Below are 14,296 nucleotides of genomic sequence, written 5' to 3'. Positions count from 1 at the left end.
CTTTCACACAGCTGCACACAAACTAACCCCTACATTTAATATTCCAATTAAAAACCACTGTTCAAGCCCAGGTCAAATTAAATCAACCCTCATTCATAACACAGCAACTTAGCTGCAGATATATTTGTAGCCTAAGGGACCTTCACTCACAGTTGGCTTCTCAAGCACCACTTACTACAAGGCTGTGCATTGCCTCAAACAAACTCATCCAATTAAAATCTCAGCAAAACACCACAAACCATTTCTAACATTATACCTGAACTCAGACATCCCTAACCTGATTAAAAGTCTCCTGCAAATACTGCAAATTGTTACTGCACTAAAATGTTGAATTAATGAATAATTGTTTTCGGCAACAGAACATCGACAGTATTTACTTTATATATGTACTGATTACAAGTGAGTTTGTTAAACAACTGAAATATGTGTCCTGTTAACAACATTACTGCAGTATTTCTGCATATTCCTTTTCAACCTGACTGAACTCAGGAAATAGTAAGACTCACCAAACACTTTGCCAAATTGAGGCAGAAGTTGTACTAACGTGTCATTTGAGATGTACTGAGGTTGCTGTTTTACATGTTTGTGCAGTGGCATGCTGTATGAATACAAATAGCAGAATAGAGGGATACTTCATGGCTTAATGCATCATTAACAACTTGTGGAATGCTAATATTACCAATATAACATTTCCTATTCCTAAGTCCCACTTGTTTTTTGCAACAGCTTGCCAATAGTTTTTGCCTGGCAATTTCCAGCCTAGAGCTGCACCCAGAGCTGATGCCACCAAACAAATCAAAATAAGAGTCAAACAGCTTACTGACATTTAATTATTTACTGTCTGGCTGAACTAAAAACAACATGCTGAGTTTAAGACGTGTTGTAAAACAGCAGCACGGAGGAAAAGACAATTGCTGGCAGATGACAATAACGTTCTCCCCAACTGAGCTCTGAAGACACACACCTACACATGCACAAAGTAAAAACCACCACACTTCCAAGATTTCAACTAATGAACATGATTCATAAAACACTTCTCTTTCACATTCCTAGAATTGCCGGTTCAGTGTCAAAACGTGTCCAAGCCACGAGATAGATGAAGGAAGCGTAGCGTGCTGGGCTCTGCTCTTCGCTCAGCCCCAGCTTAATTAGTCGGGCCAAACAAACTGAGGCTCAGACCTAACATAACTCTATTTCAGGACCGGGGCTCAGACACTCTTGTTACATACTCAAGAGCCCCTGGAATAGCACTCAAGTTACTGGGAGACTCATACACCACACTGGAGAGAGAATAAAACCGCATGCAGCCAATTTTAAATATGCAGTTACTTTCTTTAGAACATCTTTAACATCTCAAACAAAACAGTTTGTCAGTTACCGTTGTTTTTTTTTGCCCAAAAAAAAAAAATATTCCCAGAGGTGCCTCCTAAATCCCCATCCAAAGATAACGCACAGGGGGGGAAAAATGAATCAAGCTGCAACCAAAAAAATCCATTCTTCTGTTACACTGTCACAACTCCCTCCTCTCATCCTTTCTCTCTCTCTTCTATCTTTCTATCTGTGTGCTGCAGCAGTGGCAGCAGCTGCTGCTGGAAGAGGGAGGGAGTTGGAGGGGAGGGAGAAAATGAAATACCTTCTTTTCATTCTTGTCGTCCATAGGTATGCGTGCCGTACCCGGGATCCCTTCTCCTAGTAAAAAGCCCAGCCTTGTCATCAGTTCCTGAGTGGCAGGAGAGGAGGAGCCTGGTTGTTTCTCTGCTTGCAGCTCTAGAGAGAGAGAGAGAGAGAGAGAGAGAGAGAGAGAGAGAGAGAGAGAGAGAGAGAGAGAAGGAGAGAAATGCTTAACGTTAGCAGGCAGATTCCCTCTCTCCGCTGGATGGCCCACACAGGGCCACTCTGCCTGCCCTGCCCTCCTCGGCTCAGCTCTGAAATGCTATGCTGCACTCTCCAGCTGCTGCTGATGTGGTGCAGACCCGGAGAGGGGGAGGAAAGAAGAGCAAGGGAGTGAGGGAAAGAGAGAGAGAGAGAGTGTGGTGGGGGCTATGGCTTGTGTGTCCGTGTATGTGTGTCTGCTGGTGTTCGAAAAGAGTCTGAATACATGTGAATGTCTAGCATTGTTAAGAAAGCAGAGACTGTGTGTGTGTGTGTGTGTGTGTCCTGCAACGCCTCGAGTGCCAATTCCAGGGCTTTCTGGTTGTTTACAGCTCTCACTCATAGAGCCTCTGAATATCAATGAGTGGACACGGGCTTTCTCCAACACAGCTTAAACTGTCTGCAGTCTTCACTTTCAAGGCTTAATACTTCTTTAGAGAATGATTTTAAGGTTGGGGTGCGATCAACAAAGCAGAGATCAATTGCAATCTACTTTCTGTTTACACATATTGCTTTTTGGCATATGCTAGAAATAAGACACAAACGGAGGTGTGGTAAAGTAATTAAGAGAAGAGTCACAACAGTCCCTGAGGTTGAACAGGCAAACAGACAGAAGGACACACACACACACACACACACAGAGTGAGAGAGCGAGACAGAGAGAGAGAGAGCAAGAGAGAGAGAGAGAGAGAGAGAGAGAGGCAGATGTCCAAGGTACAAAAGCTTATTATACAACTCTCTGTCAGCACCTTTCCCTCCTCTCTCCTTTATTTTCTCCTTCACCCTCTTTCTTCCACAGTTATTAATAATGTTGGCAGTCAATCTGATTAAATACAAACAAGTCCAACGGCACAATGTACTGCCAAGCCGCAATGAAGTCAAATTCAAGCCACCAGACACACACATACATCTTTGGCATGGAAACGTCAAGATAATGTGTTCCCCTCGATAATGAATACAGATAATTCATCACAAAAAGGCTACTCTCCATCCCTCCATGAGTCACCATCTACTTCTCCGTGACAAAATCAGCTTTACCAGCCATTTACCTCCATGCACTTTGAAGAAAGCAGCAAACAAGCAAAAAAACTTTTAATCTTATTTCGCATGCATGCATTGTAGTCGAGACATCTGAAGGTATAGAACATCTCAAGGAATGTCAACTTATGAAATGTCTCAACCCACCGACAACACTTCTTCAGTAAATTTCCACAAGAAAACTTCTAATAATGACATTCACTTTGCAACTCCTAATTTCAGCATCCCTCTGTGCCGACGTGCTTTAATCTGATGAAATGTATGATTAGGTTCACTGGCCCTCTTAATTCTACTGTGAAACTTTCCAAAATCTGTTTTCTCACTCAAATTACATTTTGCTGTCTGTTTATATCCATAACTACTGAATGCTGTAATGTGGCTACTGTCATGCTTTAAATGTAATTAAAGGAAGTCCTTGTACACTTTGGGGGAGCCTCAATTAGAACTTGTCACATTGGAGGCATTATCATATTGGAGATGGTGATCTTCTTCAATTCTTCCTTTGATGCACTTTTATATACACTGTAACAGATTGCTGTAAGAAAACTGCCATTTTAATGGCTCTATTTTACTTAACTAACTCATGACTCTGAGGTTACAGTGAAGACAGCGCTTAATTCGTAGTAATTGGCTTTCAGACAGTAATATGCTCTATTTACAACAAAATGACTGCATTGTATACTGCAACAATATTGCAACTATAGCTTCAGCACTATACTGTGTTTTAGTCTACTGTAAAAATCAATGAAATGCAGGATTTTACTGTAATTCAGTATGTGGTTTTACCACAGTACCATACTGTAAAGTAGATAACAGTAGCGGAACTGTAAAATTAACAGTAGAATGCTGGCAACCCTGCTGCCATAATTTACAAGACAATTGTTTACAGTGTAGTTTAATATATATTCATTTGGAATGCAAAGTGCGGTGGTGAAATAAGAGGGGATTAACTCTTAACGAGCGGTCCTTGGAATAATAAAATTCTTATCTTGGTAAGAGGTTATCAGCCTGGTAAAATACTGTGAATATGTAATCAAGATAATAAGCTGTTTCTTATAATCAATCTTTGCAATGATGAAGATTTTTGTCATGTTAAACGCTCATCATGCAATTTTCTTTAATTCATGACGATTAAAAAAAACTGAGCTTGTTGTTGTTTTCATCACCTTTCATGCTTTTATTACAGTCAGCTTATCCCGGTTTGGATTCCTGCAGCATTTCTCCTTCAGGAGGTATTTGCTAGGAGCTGAATTATCCGAAGATGTCTCCTCCTCTCCAAAACAAACAGACCAGGTGATAAAACCGGGAAAAAATAACAACAACAAAAAAGCAATTTCAAGTTGAAAACGTTTTTCCAATGCTGTTGAGCGGAATAAAGGACTTCCAGGAGGGGCTGAGAACCAAGCTGCTCAGCTTGTTTCTCTGATCCAGATGTCCGATGACAAAAATCTTTCATATCGTTAAATATATAGTTAAAAATAACCAAGATCTATAAAGTGCATCATAAAATTGTGGCTTGAACCTTGATAAAAGGCAGTTTATGACAGCTTCTGGCAGACAACCACAACACATGAGCAAAGGGAACATGACGCCATCCATAGGTGACCAAACTAAATGGACCATTACCTTGATTAAAATGACATATTTCTCTAGGTTTGAACATTGTTGGACACATTTCAGATAATGTAAATCATTTTTAGACATTTTAATGTGGAAAAGTTACATATTAGACCAGGGGTCTCAATCTCAAATTACCTGGGGGCCGCTGGAGGCAGTATCACAAAATAACAAAAAAACCAAAATAACTTAAAAAAGACAAAATGACCAAAAAAAAAAGACACAAAATTACTAAAAAAATGACACAAAATGAAAAAAAAAATGAAAAAAAAAAGCCAAAAAAATACAAAGAATTACCAAAAAAGACACAAAATGACGGAAAAAAAAAAACTAAATGACTTAAAGAAGAAACAAAATGACAAAAAAAAGACACAAAATTATTTTAAAAAGACACAAAATTACCAAAAAAAGTAATTAAAGGGACCTTCCATACACAACACGGTAAAGTGCCATTCATATAAAACTCACATTAAACTTTCATATCAAGGTGGGGGCCACAAAATATCGTCACAAGGCCGAAATTGGCCCGTGGACCGTGAGTTTGACTCCCATGCATTAGACCTTTGTGGGAGCTATAATACATTTGGTGTACGGTAATCAAAGCCACCAACTTCCAGTCATTGCTGTTAAGGACTACAGTAATACACCAGAGACTCCCTTTAAATAATGCACATATAATTACACAGAGAAGGAAATGTTTTCCCTCTGCTGTCCTGGTGGCCTTGCAACTCGTCCATAGAGAGATCTTCTCTGTAGCATTGCTCCCGGTGCTGCCACTTGCCAGAGGAAGTTATATTGCAACAATAATGAAAAACCGTTACAGGTCAACGGTCTGGTAAGATAGTGAGCAATGTCAAACCAGCCACCAGTGGCAGCAGTGAGGGCAATAAATACAGAGCTGTGCTCCCAAAAGGGAGAAACAAAGTTAATATGTCCCATCATGGATTTCATTATGCTCTATTCAATACAATGTCACTGGCAGAACAATAATATAACACCACAAGTCATATCTCTCTGGGGGTTTTTTGTATCAAGAACATCTCAGAAGCTTTTATTTTGAAGATTCGTTTCAGCATTGGTTAGCATGGAGGGCTAGGCCAAATCACATGCATGCAAACAACATATTTAACTGACAAAGGCCTATTGTCACACATGGGATGAATCTCTCTGTTGCTGTGGTCCAACACAAAATCAGGGGAAGGATACTGTCCCCCTACAACCCACCCTGCAGCATAGGAACTTAGGATTGCCTTTGGTTGGCAAAGAGAGCTCGACCACTACTCCTAAAGCTGAAGAAAACAACAAAGACAATACAGTACAGTGTTCCTGTACGCTCCACTCTGGAGTGATCCCAGCACTACACCCATTTTAACATCTGGACTGGCTGTCTTATCATGGGAAAGTAGCTGATTTAAAATATGGAAATACAAAGCATGTCTAATCAGGCAGATTGCACAAGTGGTGAGAACTAATTCACCACTAATTTAAGATCACCAAAAGGTTCTTGAATTTCCTTGAAAACTTATGCTGGTCATGATTGTAATGCATGCAGCTGGTCTACTACAACGACAAGAGCAATTTTGTCAAAAAGAAGAAGAAGAAACCATGGCAACAATCGATCAAAGGCTTCTGTACATAAAAGAATAGGCCATTATGGCTTGGCACATGTTACTCATGTAGACATAGAAGTGTAGTCCATGTGCCTACATGCTTTAACAAGAAAATAATATGTTAGACAAGACACTTGTATTGAAAGTAATTTCAGACAAACACATCTCTCTGTGTTGAGAGAGCACATATTTATGTTTACCCTTCGGCACACATCTGACATTGCCTGGTTTCTGATGTCAGTGTATGTTTTATGTTGGCACTGACTTCAGGCCACTTGCACTGCCTCTGCAGTTGAATTTTGAGAAACTGAAATATTGCACAGGCCTGAAAAGAAACAGTGCAATAATCAAATAGGCCTAAAGGTTCCGCGCTGAATAAACTGAAGCTTTTGTCCATGTAGAACTGAAAGCCAGCCTAATACACACTGGCTGCTGTACTTGCATCATTTCTTCTCCTTTGCAAACACTCTGCAGTAAGAAGACCTTACATTGAAAAGCAGTTCTTTACAGAGAATGTCACCCTGCCCATGTAAATGCTTCAGAAGCCTTTTAAAACCACTGGTGCAAACAAATGCCGAGGCTTGAATGCCGATTTATAGATTCAGGGTCAATGCATTATACACTATAGCACACATCTTGTTAAATCCTCACAGAGTGCTATAACATTCAATGGTAATTTCTCACACACCACAATACACACACGTGTCAAAAGCTTGGAGCACGAGAGGCAACCTTCAATTTTTTTTTTCTTTACAATGGCTTTGACAATGTTTGAATGTAAGTGTTCATACTGTAGTTCTTTGCCTTACTGTGAGGTTTAAGAACTCATGAGCTTTTCTACTATATCATTTTTATGTAACATTATAAGCTGACAGAGTGGTATAACTGAGATTTATATAAGGAATTAACATAACATTGTTAAATTCAACTTTGACGGATACCAACTATGTGAGTGTCGGCTGCGGGTCAATAGTAATTTGAAATAAACAACAACATATTTCATGCTTCATCAACTTTTAGTAGACAGGTACAGATAATGGGAACTGGTCCCAGGTTTGTTGTTTTTTAACGGGGCACCTTGCACATCACACATTGATGGCTACTGTACATTAGCAGATAGTGACAGCTTGTGTTTTATTATGAGAGTCTGTCGAAGGCATAGCGTGGCATAAAAGCATAAACATTGTGGACTAGAAACTATGTAGAATCACACACAGTTTGCTTAAATTGAGACTTGTGTAACATTTGTTATCATTGTGTCATTTTTATCATGTAAATGGAGGGAGAAAAGGCAATATCGGCTTCAAAAATCGGCCCAAAAAAATCGGCAGCACATATCGGGGATTAGTTAAGACTGATGTCAAAGTTTTCGGTATCAGAATCGGCCTTAAAAAACCCGTATCGGTCAACTACTAGTAAAAAAGAAAAGAAAAAATAGATGCAACATACAGATCAGTGCAAGAAAGCTGTATTTGTACCTGATCAGGCTTGTAACATGTAGAAACAAAGTGTTTCTTCACAGCTGTATATTCATCGCTAGTTCTTCAAAACCACTTAAACCCACCTGGCTCTGAGGACCAATCAGTAGCCCTGGACCTGCTGCCGGGGCTCTGATAGACCTTTATCATCTGACATAAATACACAACAGATGGAAAGGCAGGCTATGTGACATACACAACATTTACAAGCCAAAACTGAGGCTCACGGGCCACATCAATACCAATATCTCCAGGCAGTGGTCTGTCTGCAAATCAATGCGTTGCACCAACAACACAAATTAAAATCACTGCAATTCCACCCACTGAGACAGAACCTTCACTTTGCAAGAGCACATTTTTTCACAGCATTCTGTGTTCATACAAATATTAATAAAAACATACCACATGCCCTAAGTGGAGAAGTCTGAGCTAAGCTTATCATTATACTGCAATTATATGAATTACACCTTGGCTTTGGCTGATCAACCTCTTCACAACTGAATGACTGTGTGAGTCATTTTTTCAAGTTTTGCAGGAAACACAAAAAACTTCACCAAAAGTGTAACATATGACATTTATTGATCAGTTCACTCAAAAAGGATGTAACAAAGGATGGCTATTGGCATAGTAATAACACTGTGTGTAAATGATGTAACTTAAGATAAATAAATGACTTTTTTGAACATGCCTTTGTGACTTAAGCAAGATATGGTAACACTTTATTTTGAAGGTGTCTACATAAGAGTCACACAAGCCTGTCAGAAACATGACATGACAAGTATCATGAGCATTAATGTTACTTCAAAGTGTCATTAATGTTCATGACACATCCCATGTCATGTTTATGACACGCTCATGTCACTCTTATGTAGACACCTTTAAAATAAAGTGTTACCATGCTTGCTTAAGTCACAAAGGCATGTTCAAAAAATTGCCTAAGTCATATTTTATTTTGACTTAGGCATAATAAATACGCTAAGTCACACACTTGACATAGGCCATTATCTTAAAGGGGTAAAATCACATGATCTGATCAGCTGAAGATGTAGGGGATTTTACCATAGGTGACCGGCGTCATGAGGAGATGATTTAGGCAAAAAACAACAACAATTTTGACAAGAAATGACTGATGGTGATTATTTTAAAAGTGTGACGACATGAAACAACAGGCCAATTGTCTAGTAAAGATAAATGGTTAACCCTGGGACCAGTTTCATTTATGAATGTTATCATCGCCTGTTCATCACTCCTTACCATTTTACTGTCTGTCGACAGCAATGACAGCCACATACCTTGAGGTCATAATAAATATGACAGGGAGAAAAAAAAGCACATGTGGCTCACGTAAATTAAATTCTGGCACCTGTAATTATTGTTTTACCTTTATTTTTATTCCTATCTGCTCAAAACAATTAAAGTCTCATCTACTGTTAGTTAAGTGTCTAGCTCCAGGACACTTCAGCTGTAGTACTGGGGGAGGGACATGCTGCTCTTTCGCCTTCCTGACAGATTTCTCCAACCAGATTGTGGATCAAAACTAGTCACAGGCTCTATCCTGGGCCACCACTGCTCCTATGTTGATCTGATCTAAAGCTGTTGATTTTATGATTTTATGATTTTTGTTTTTATTTGTATACATGCATATTTTATTTTGTGCGGGCAGTACATTTTACATTATTTTATTTATTTTTATCCTATTTTTAATTTATTTTATCTTATTGCATTTTACTGTTCTATTGTTTACTACAACTCTTTGTATTGTGTTATCTATTTATTGTTTGTGCAGCACTTTGGAAACCTTGTGTTTGCTAAAACTGTGCTATATAAATAAAGTGGATTGGATTGGATTGGATAAAGCTATATAATAATAATAATAATAAAAAAAAAAATAATAATAATAATAATACATTTATTTGTAATGCACTTTACATTAAAGGAAATCTCAAAGTGCTACAGGTTAAAAGCATAGCAGTCTAATTAAAAAGGTATATAAAAAAAGGATAAAACAGCTAAAAACAGAAGAAAAAGTAGACATATATACATACATACACACACAAGCTAAAAAACATCTGGACGGGAGGAACCAAAGGTTTTGCTGAAAAGGAAATTTTTTAGTCCTTTTTTAAAAGTGTCTATGGACAGTGGTGCCTTCAGGGTGTCAGGAAATCAGTCACTGCTTTCAATGTGACATTGCATACCCACTCTGCTAATGTAACTGTTCTTTTTTTGCTTAGTCTCACCGTCACTGATGGCAACATACTGGAGGTGCTGTTTAAAAGTTAGCTTTGCAAGTCACTTTCTCCCCAAGGATTTTCTTTTGAAAAACGGTTGGGTTATATACTTTTGGAGGCAGTAATAGCTTTACTGTGCTTTTAGTGCAACTGCATTTTATGTCACTATGGTGTATGCCTCCCACTGCGGGCTCAAGGCCATGTAAGTGCTGCAGTACTGTGTGTCTCTTTCAAAAAAAAAGAGAAGATGAATGTTAACTATCCCAGATTACATGTACTTTTAAACTGGTGGCATGGTACCCTTGAGACAACTGAGCTCATATAATGGTGAAAATACATAAATCACACCGCCATTCTTCTATGTATCCTAGTGTAGCAGCTGTGTCTCTAGGTTATGTTCTCTAGTTTCTCTCTCGTAACATTTCTTTTTTATCTTTTTAGACACATAATGAAACATAGAAATCATCCCCAGGTCAAGAAGCACATTAATGCACCTCATATGTAATTGATAACACCGTCTTACAATGGGAACATTACTTTCTGGTCCATACCAAATAAGAAAAAAAGAAACAGTCAACATGGTCCAAAGACAGAGGTCAGTGTGGGGCTTTATCTGTTTATCAAGCTGTCACGCATTCCTGAAAGGGAAAGCATGAAAGAGGGCTGCTATGGTTTCTTGATTTAAACTGCTATCAGCAGTGGAGCACTTCTGACTGCGAGTGGTCTACCTGTCTCCCGAGATAAGCGGACAACGGGCTGAATACAAGCAAGACCCGCTGGCTTCCCTCGCAGTGGTCAGAGATTAGCTCTGCCCTTGTTTCATGTTAATGATCATTGCCTCTTTTACCAGCAGGTTAGTCACACACATGTATCCACACAAACTTTGACTGTAGATGTACTGTATCTATGGATGTGTGTGTGCATTCTCCTTCTTCTCTCCCAGAGATATCCATATCGGCAAATTGAGGGCTGATGACTAACAAATTGCATTACAGAAATGTCAAACATTTCATTCAGATAAATTCAGGGGTCGCCATAACATTTTGTCTGTCAGGGAGTTTATTTTTGAACTAAGAATGTCCCTATAAGTGCATATCTCGGTCAAAATTCAAACATAATCAAATTTAAAGAGTGTTTTCGTGGTCCAATAATGAGTCATAGTGGAGCACCATTACAAGTAACCACTTGTGTAGACCTCTGTAGTAGTCTACTAATCCAAAATTAGCTGTTTCTAGTCAAGATTATAGTAACTAGATGACAGATTGAATTACTAATAATAAGTTAAAGGCAGAACTGAAAAGTTGTTGACGAACTAGATGGCTAACAGCCCATTTCACAGATACAGTCCTGATTGGAAAACTGTATGAAGTATGAAGAAAAAACATAAAAGCTGTAAGTTAGAGTCAGACCATGGAAGTTTATTAGATATAGGCTATAGGTTAACTCTACTATAGGACCGCCTTGATGTAAATAGTTTGATGAGAAGGAAAATGGGCTTGGTAAGTCTTTTGTAATTTTGTAATGGATAAAATACAACTTAATAAATATAAAATTTAATTCAGAAACAATGAGTGTAGTGGATCAGCAGCATTGCTTTAATAGTTAATTTGTCTTTATCAACCCAGTTTATTAATTGGTCCCATTGGACTTCACATGACTATCAGTGAGAGCAACTTTCTCACTTAGCACGACTTTATAAATCAGTTTAAGACTTCGTTTATGAGTATACATAGACTGCCTTTGTGTGGATTAAAGGCAGTTGTAAAGTAAAGTGTCTACCTGATGAAAATGATCTCTATACAGTACCTGATTAGTCCTCTATATCTTACACTACCCTGGAGATATGGAAAAACCAGGGATGTAGCTGGAACCACTTTTTGTTATTCCAGTAACTGTACAGCAAATGGTGGCAAAAAGAAAACAACATCATTATCTGCTGCCTGAGGAAGTTTATGAGCAGGTGTGAAATAGCAGCCGCGTGGTGCAGGGATAGAAGAATGAAGACGGAAGGAGGAGGAGCAGAAGAAGGATGGAGGAGGAGGAGGGGAACGCCGTGAACAGACCGGCTCCACGGAGCTGTCTTGGCTCTCTCCCTGCCGAGAAAACGATCCAGCCGGTGCTCATTAGCAGCTGGAGTTTCATTACCACAACAGTGGAGCCTGTTTAATGAACCCTCAATGAGAACATGCATCCTGCTTCCCCATCTGAGTTCAGAGGTACGAGGTGACGTGCCCCCCTGAAGCACGTTGAGCGCTGTTATTGTAAATTCCACTGTTAGAACCACAAATGTCCATAGCTGTGAGCACAGATGGAGCGTCCAATGAGACATTACAGCAGACTGAGGTGAGTCTGTTGCTAATAAAGTATTTCCAACGTAAATTAGGTTTTGGAGGGTGTGGATGGCAAGAGGATAATACTCAAACGCACAGTTATCTATCGTTCAATAATGTCATGGAACTCTTTGCCTCCTCACATCTCTAGCACGCAAAACAAATTGTCATTCAAAAAATTACTTAAGACACACTTGATGCCGCCCACCAAATGAATAATTACTAATATGTTGCAATTTATTTTGTTTTCTTATTTTATTTCTTTTTCTCTGCTATATCTGTAGCCAGATGATTCTTCCTTTTAAATGTTCTCTAATGAAATGACAAATTATAAGTGTATACAGCTGATATTGACACTATAGACATCTGAATTAATGATTTTTACAGTATAACATTTGTCGGGTAAATATGAATGTAGAATTTTTTTTAACAGTATTGCATGTATGTATTAATTGAGTTTGTTATTGTTTTTCTTGTATGTACTGTTTTTGTTTATGTTGTTTGTATGTCATGTTCTATGTCTTTTTAGGGACCCCAGGAAGACTAGCAGTCGCCAAGGCGTCAGCTAATGGGGATCCATTCAATAAACAAATAAATAGTAATCATAGTGGTCATAGGCTGACATAGACTGACATCTCCGCTCCACTCTGGCTATTATTATTGTAGCTCTAACAGCAGTTACAGATGGCTTTCTATTAACCATTTGACCAACAGAGCTGAAGCCTCTTCATGCAGCGATCCACCCCTGCGGGGCAGAGCGTCTGTGGTGCACCATCCTCAAGAGATGAGCAGGACAGATTGATAAAACTTAATCACTGTATCAAGAAAAAAATACTAACAACATAAAAAGTTTCAGCCTCTAGCAGCCGATGAAGAAAGGAAATCAATAACGAGACGGATATGACTCACTCTATCACAGCCAAAAAGAAATCACAGCCCATTCATCTCTGCTCCCACAAAGTCACTGCTTACCTAAATATCATCATAAGTTATTTAAACTGGTAACAATGGGCCTTGATTATACCATTGGGCTTTATAAATGGTACAAAATATAGCCAGCTTGTAAAATGTCTTTATGCGCAACTCATTTTTCATGTTTTTTAGTAGAAAACCTTCTTCATATCCCTCTGCCGCCATTTCCCCTTTCAGTATCATACCAAGACAATAAGAGAAGGTTTCCTAGTTTTGAGAAGACATTCCTTCCATGCAGCAGACTAGCTCACCCCAGCTGAGGCTGTAAGACCTTGCATCAGATTCTGATGTGGCTGGGCCTTTTTTTATTCCTTTGTTATACCAAAGGGACACATCAGACAACTGAAGATGGCTAGATTCAGAAACGTTTCACTGGTTCCTCACAATTTAACAGTAATGAAAATACTTCCATGATTAGCACAAGGGATGATATATGCTGCAACAGTCTCCACAAATTAATATAACACTTTACAGAAGATGACACTAATTGGTAGGATTACTACCAGAGCAGATACAACATGGAAGGCAACACCACTAGAGGTAGACCGATATATTGGCCGGCCGATATTTTGGGTCGATATTTGCGTTTTTTACTTGTATCGGCATCGGCTGATACGTGCGTGCATTCGACGATCAATTAGCCCATTTCACTGAGCCAACACCAGGCAAAGCTCGGTGCAACATCTGCCATTCTCTGGTGAGCTGCTGTTGATAACGGAAAAAAGAAAACACATCAAATATGTGGATCATCTGAGGCGCCACCACCTTTTTAAGGTTTAAACATACACATTGTTTGCTATCAAACTGTTAATACAGTACAGGCCAAAAGTTTGGACACACCTTCTCATTCAATGCCTTTTTCTTTATTTTCATGACTATTTACATTGTAGATTCTCACTGAAGGCATCAAAACTATGAATGAACACATATGGAATTATGTACTTAACAAAAAAAGTGTGAAATAACTGAAAACATGTCTTGTATTTTAGATTCCTCAAAGTAACCACCCTTTGCTTACTAGAATATAAGACATGTTTTCAGTTATTTCACACTTTTTTGTTAAGTACATAATTCCACATGTGTTCATTAATAGTTTTGATGAATTTACAATGTCAACAGTCATGTCACTTCATGAGAAGGTGTGTCCA

The 14,296-nt window shown here is 38.8% G+C and overlaps 1 protein-coding gene across 1 annotated transcript in view; it reads right to left on the bottom strand.

Moving 5' to 3' along the window:
• Window positions 1-14,296, bottom strand: part of tanc1b (tetratricopeptide repeat, ankyrin repeat and coiled-coil containing 1b) — a 129,644-nt gene that overhangs the window by 60,106 nt on the left and 55,242 nt on the right. The window contains exon 5 of the mRNA XM_059342545.1: window positions 1,634-1,767. Within this exon, the coding sequence (XP_059198528.1) occupies window positions 1,634-1,767 (134 nt within the window). The remainder of the gene's footprint in view (window positions 1-1,633; window positions 1,768-14,296) is intronic.

The sequence above is a fragment of the Centropristis striata genome, chromosome 10 (genome assembly GCF_030273125.1).
Source record: "Centropristis striata isolate RG_2023a ecotype Rhode Island chromosome 10, C.striata_1.0, whole genome shotgun sequence".
Classification (NCBI taxonomy): Eukaryota; Metazoa; Chordata; class Actinopteri; order Perciformes; family Serranidae; genus Centropristis; species Centropristis striata.
This window is presented reverse-complemented; position numbering and strand designations above follow the sequence as displayed.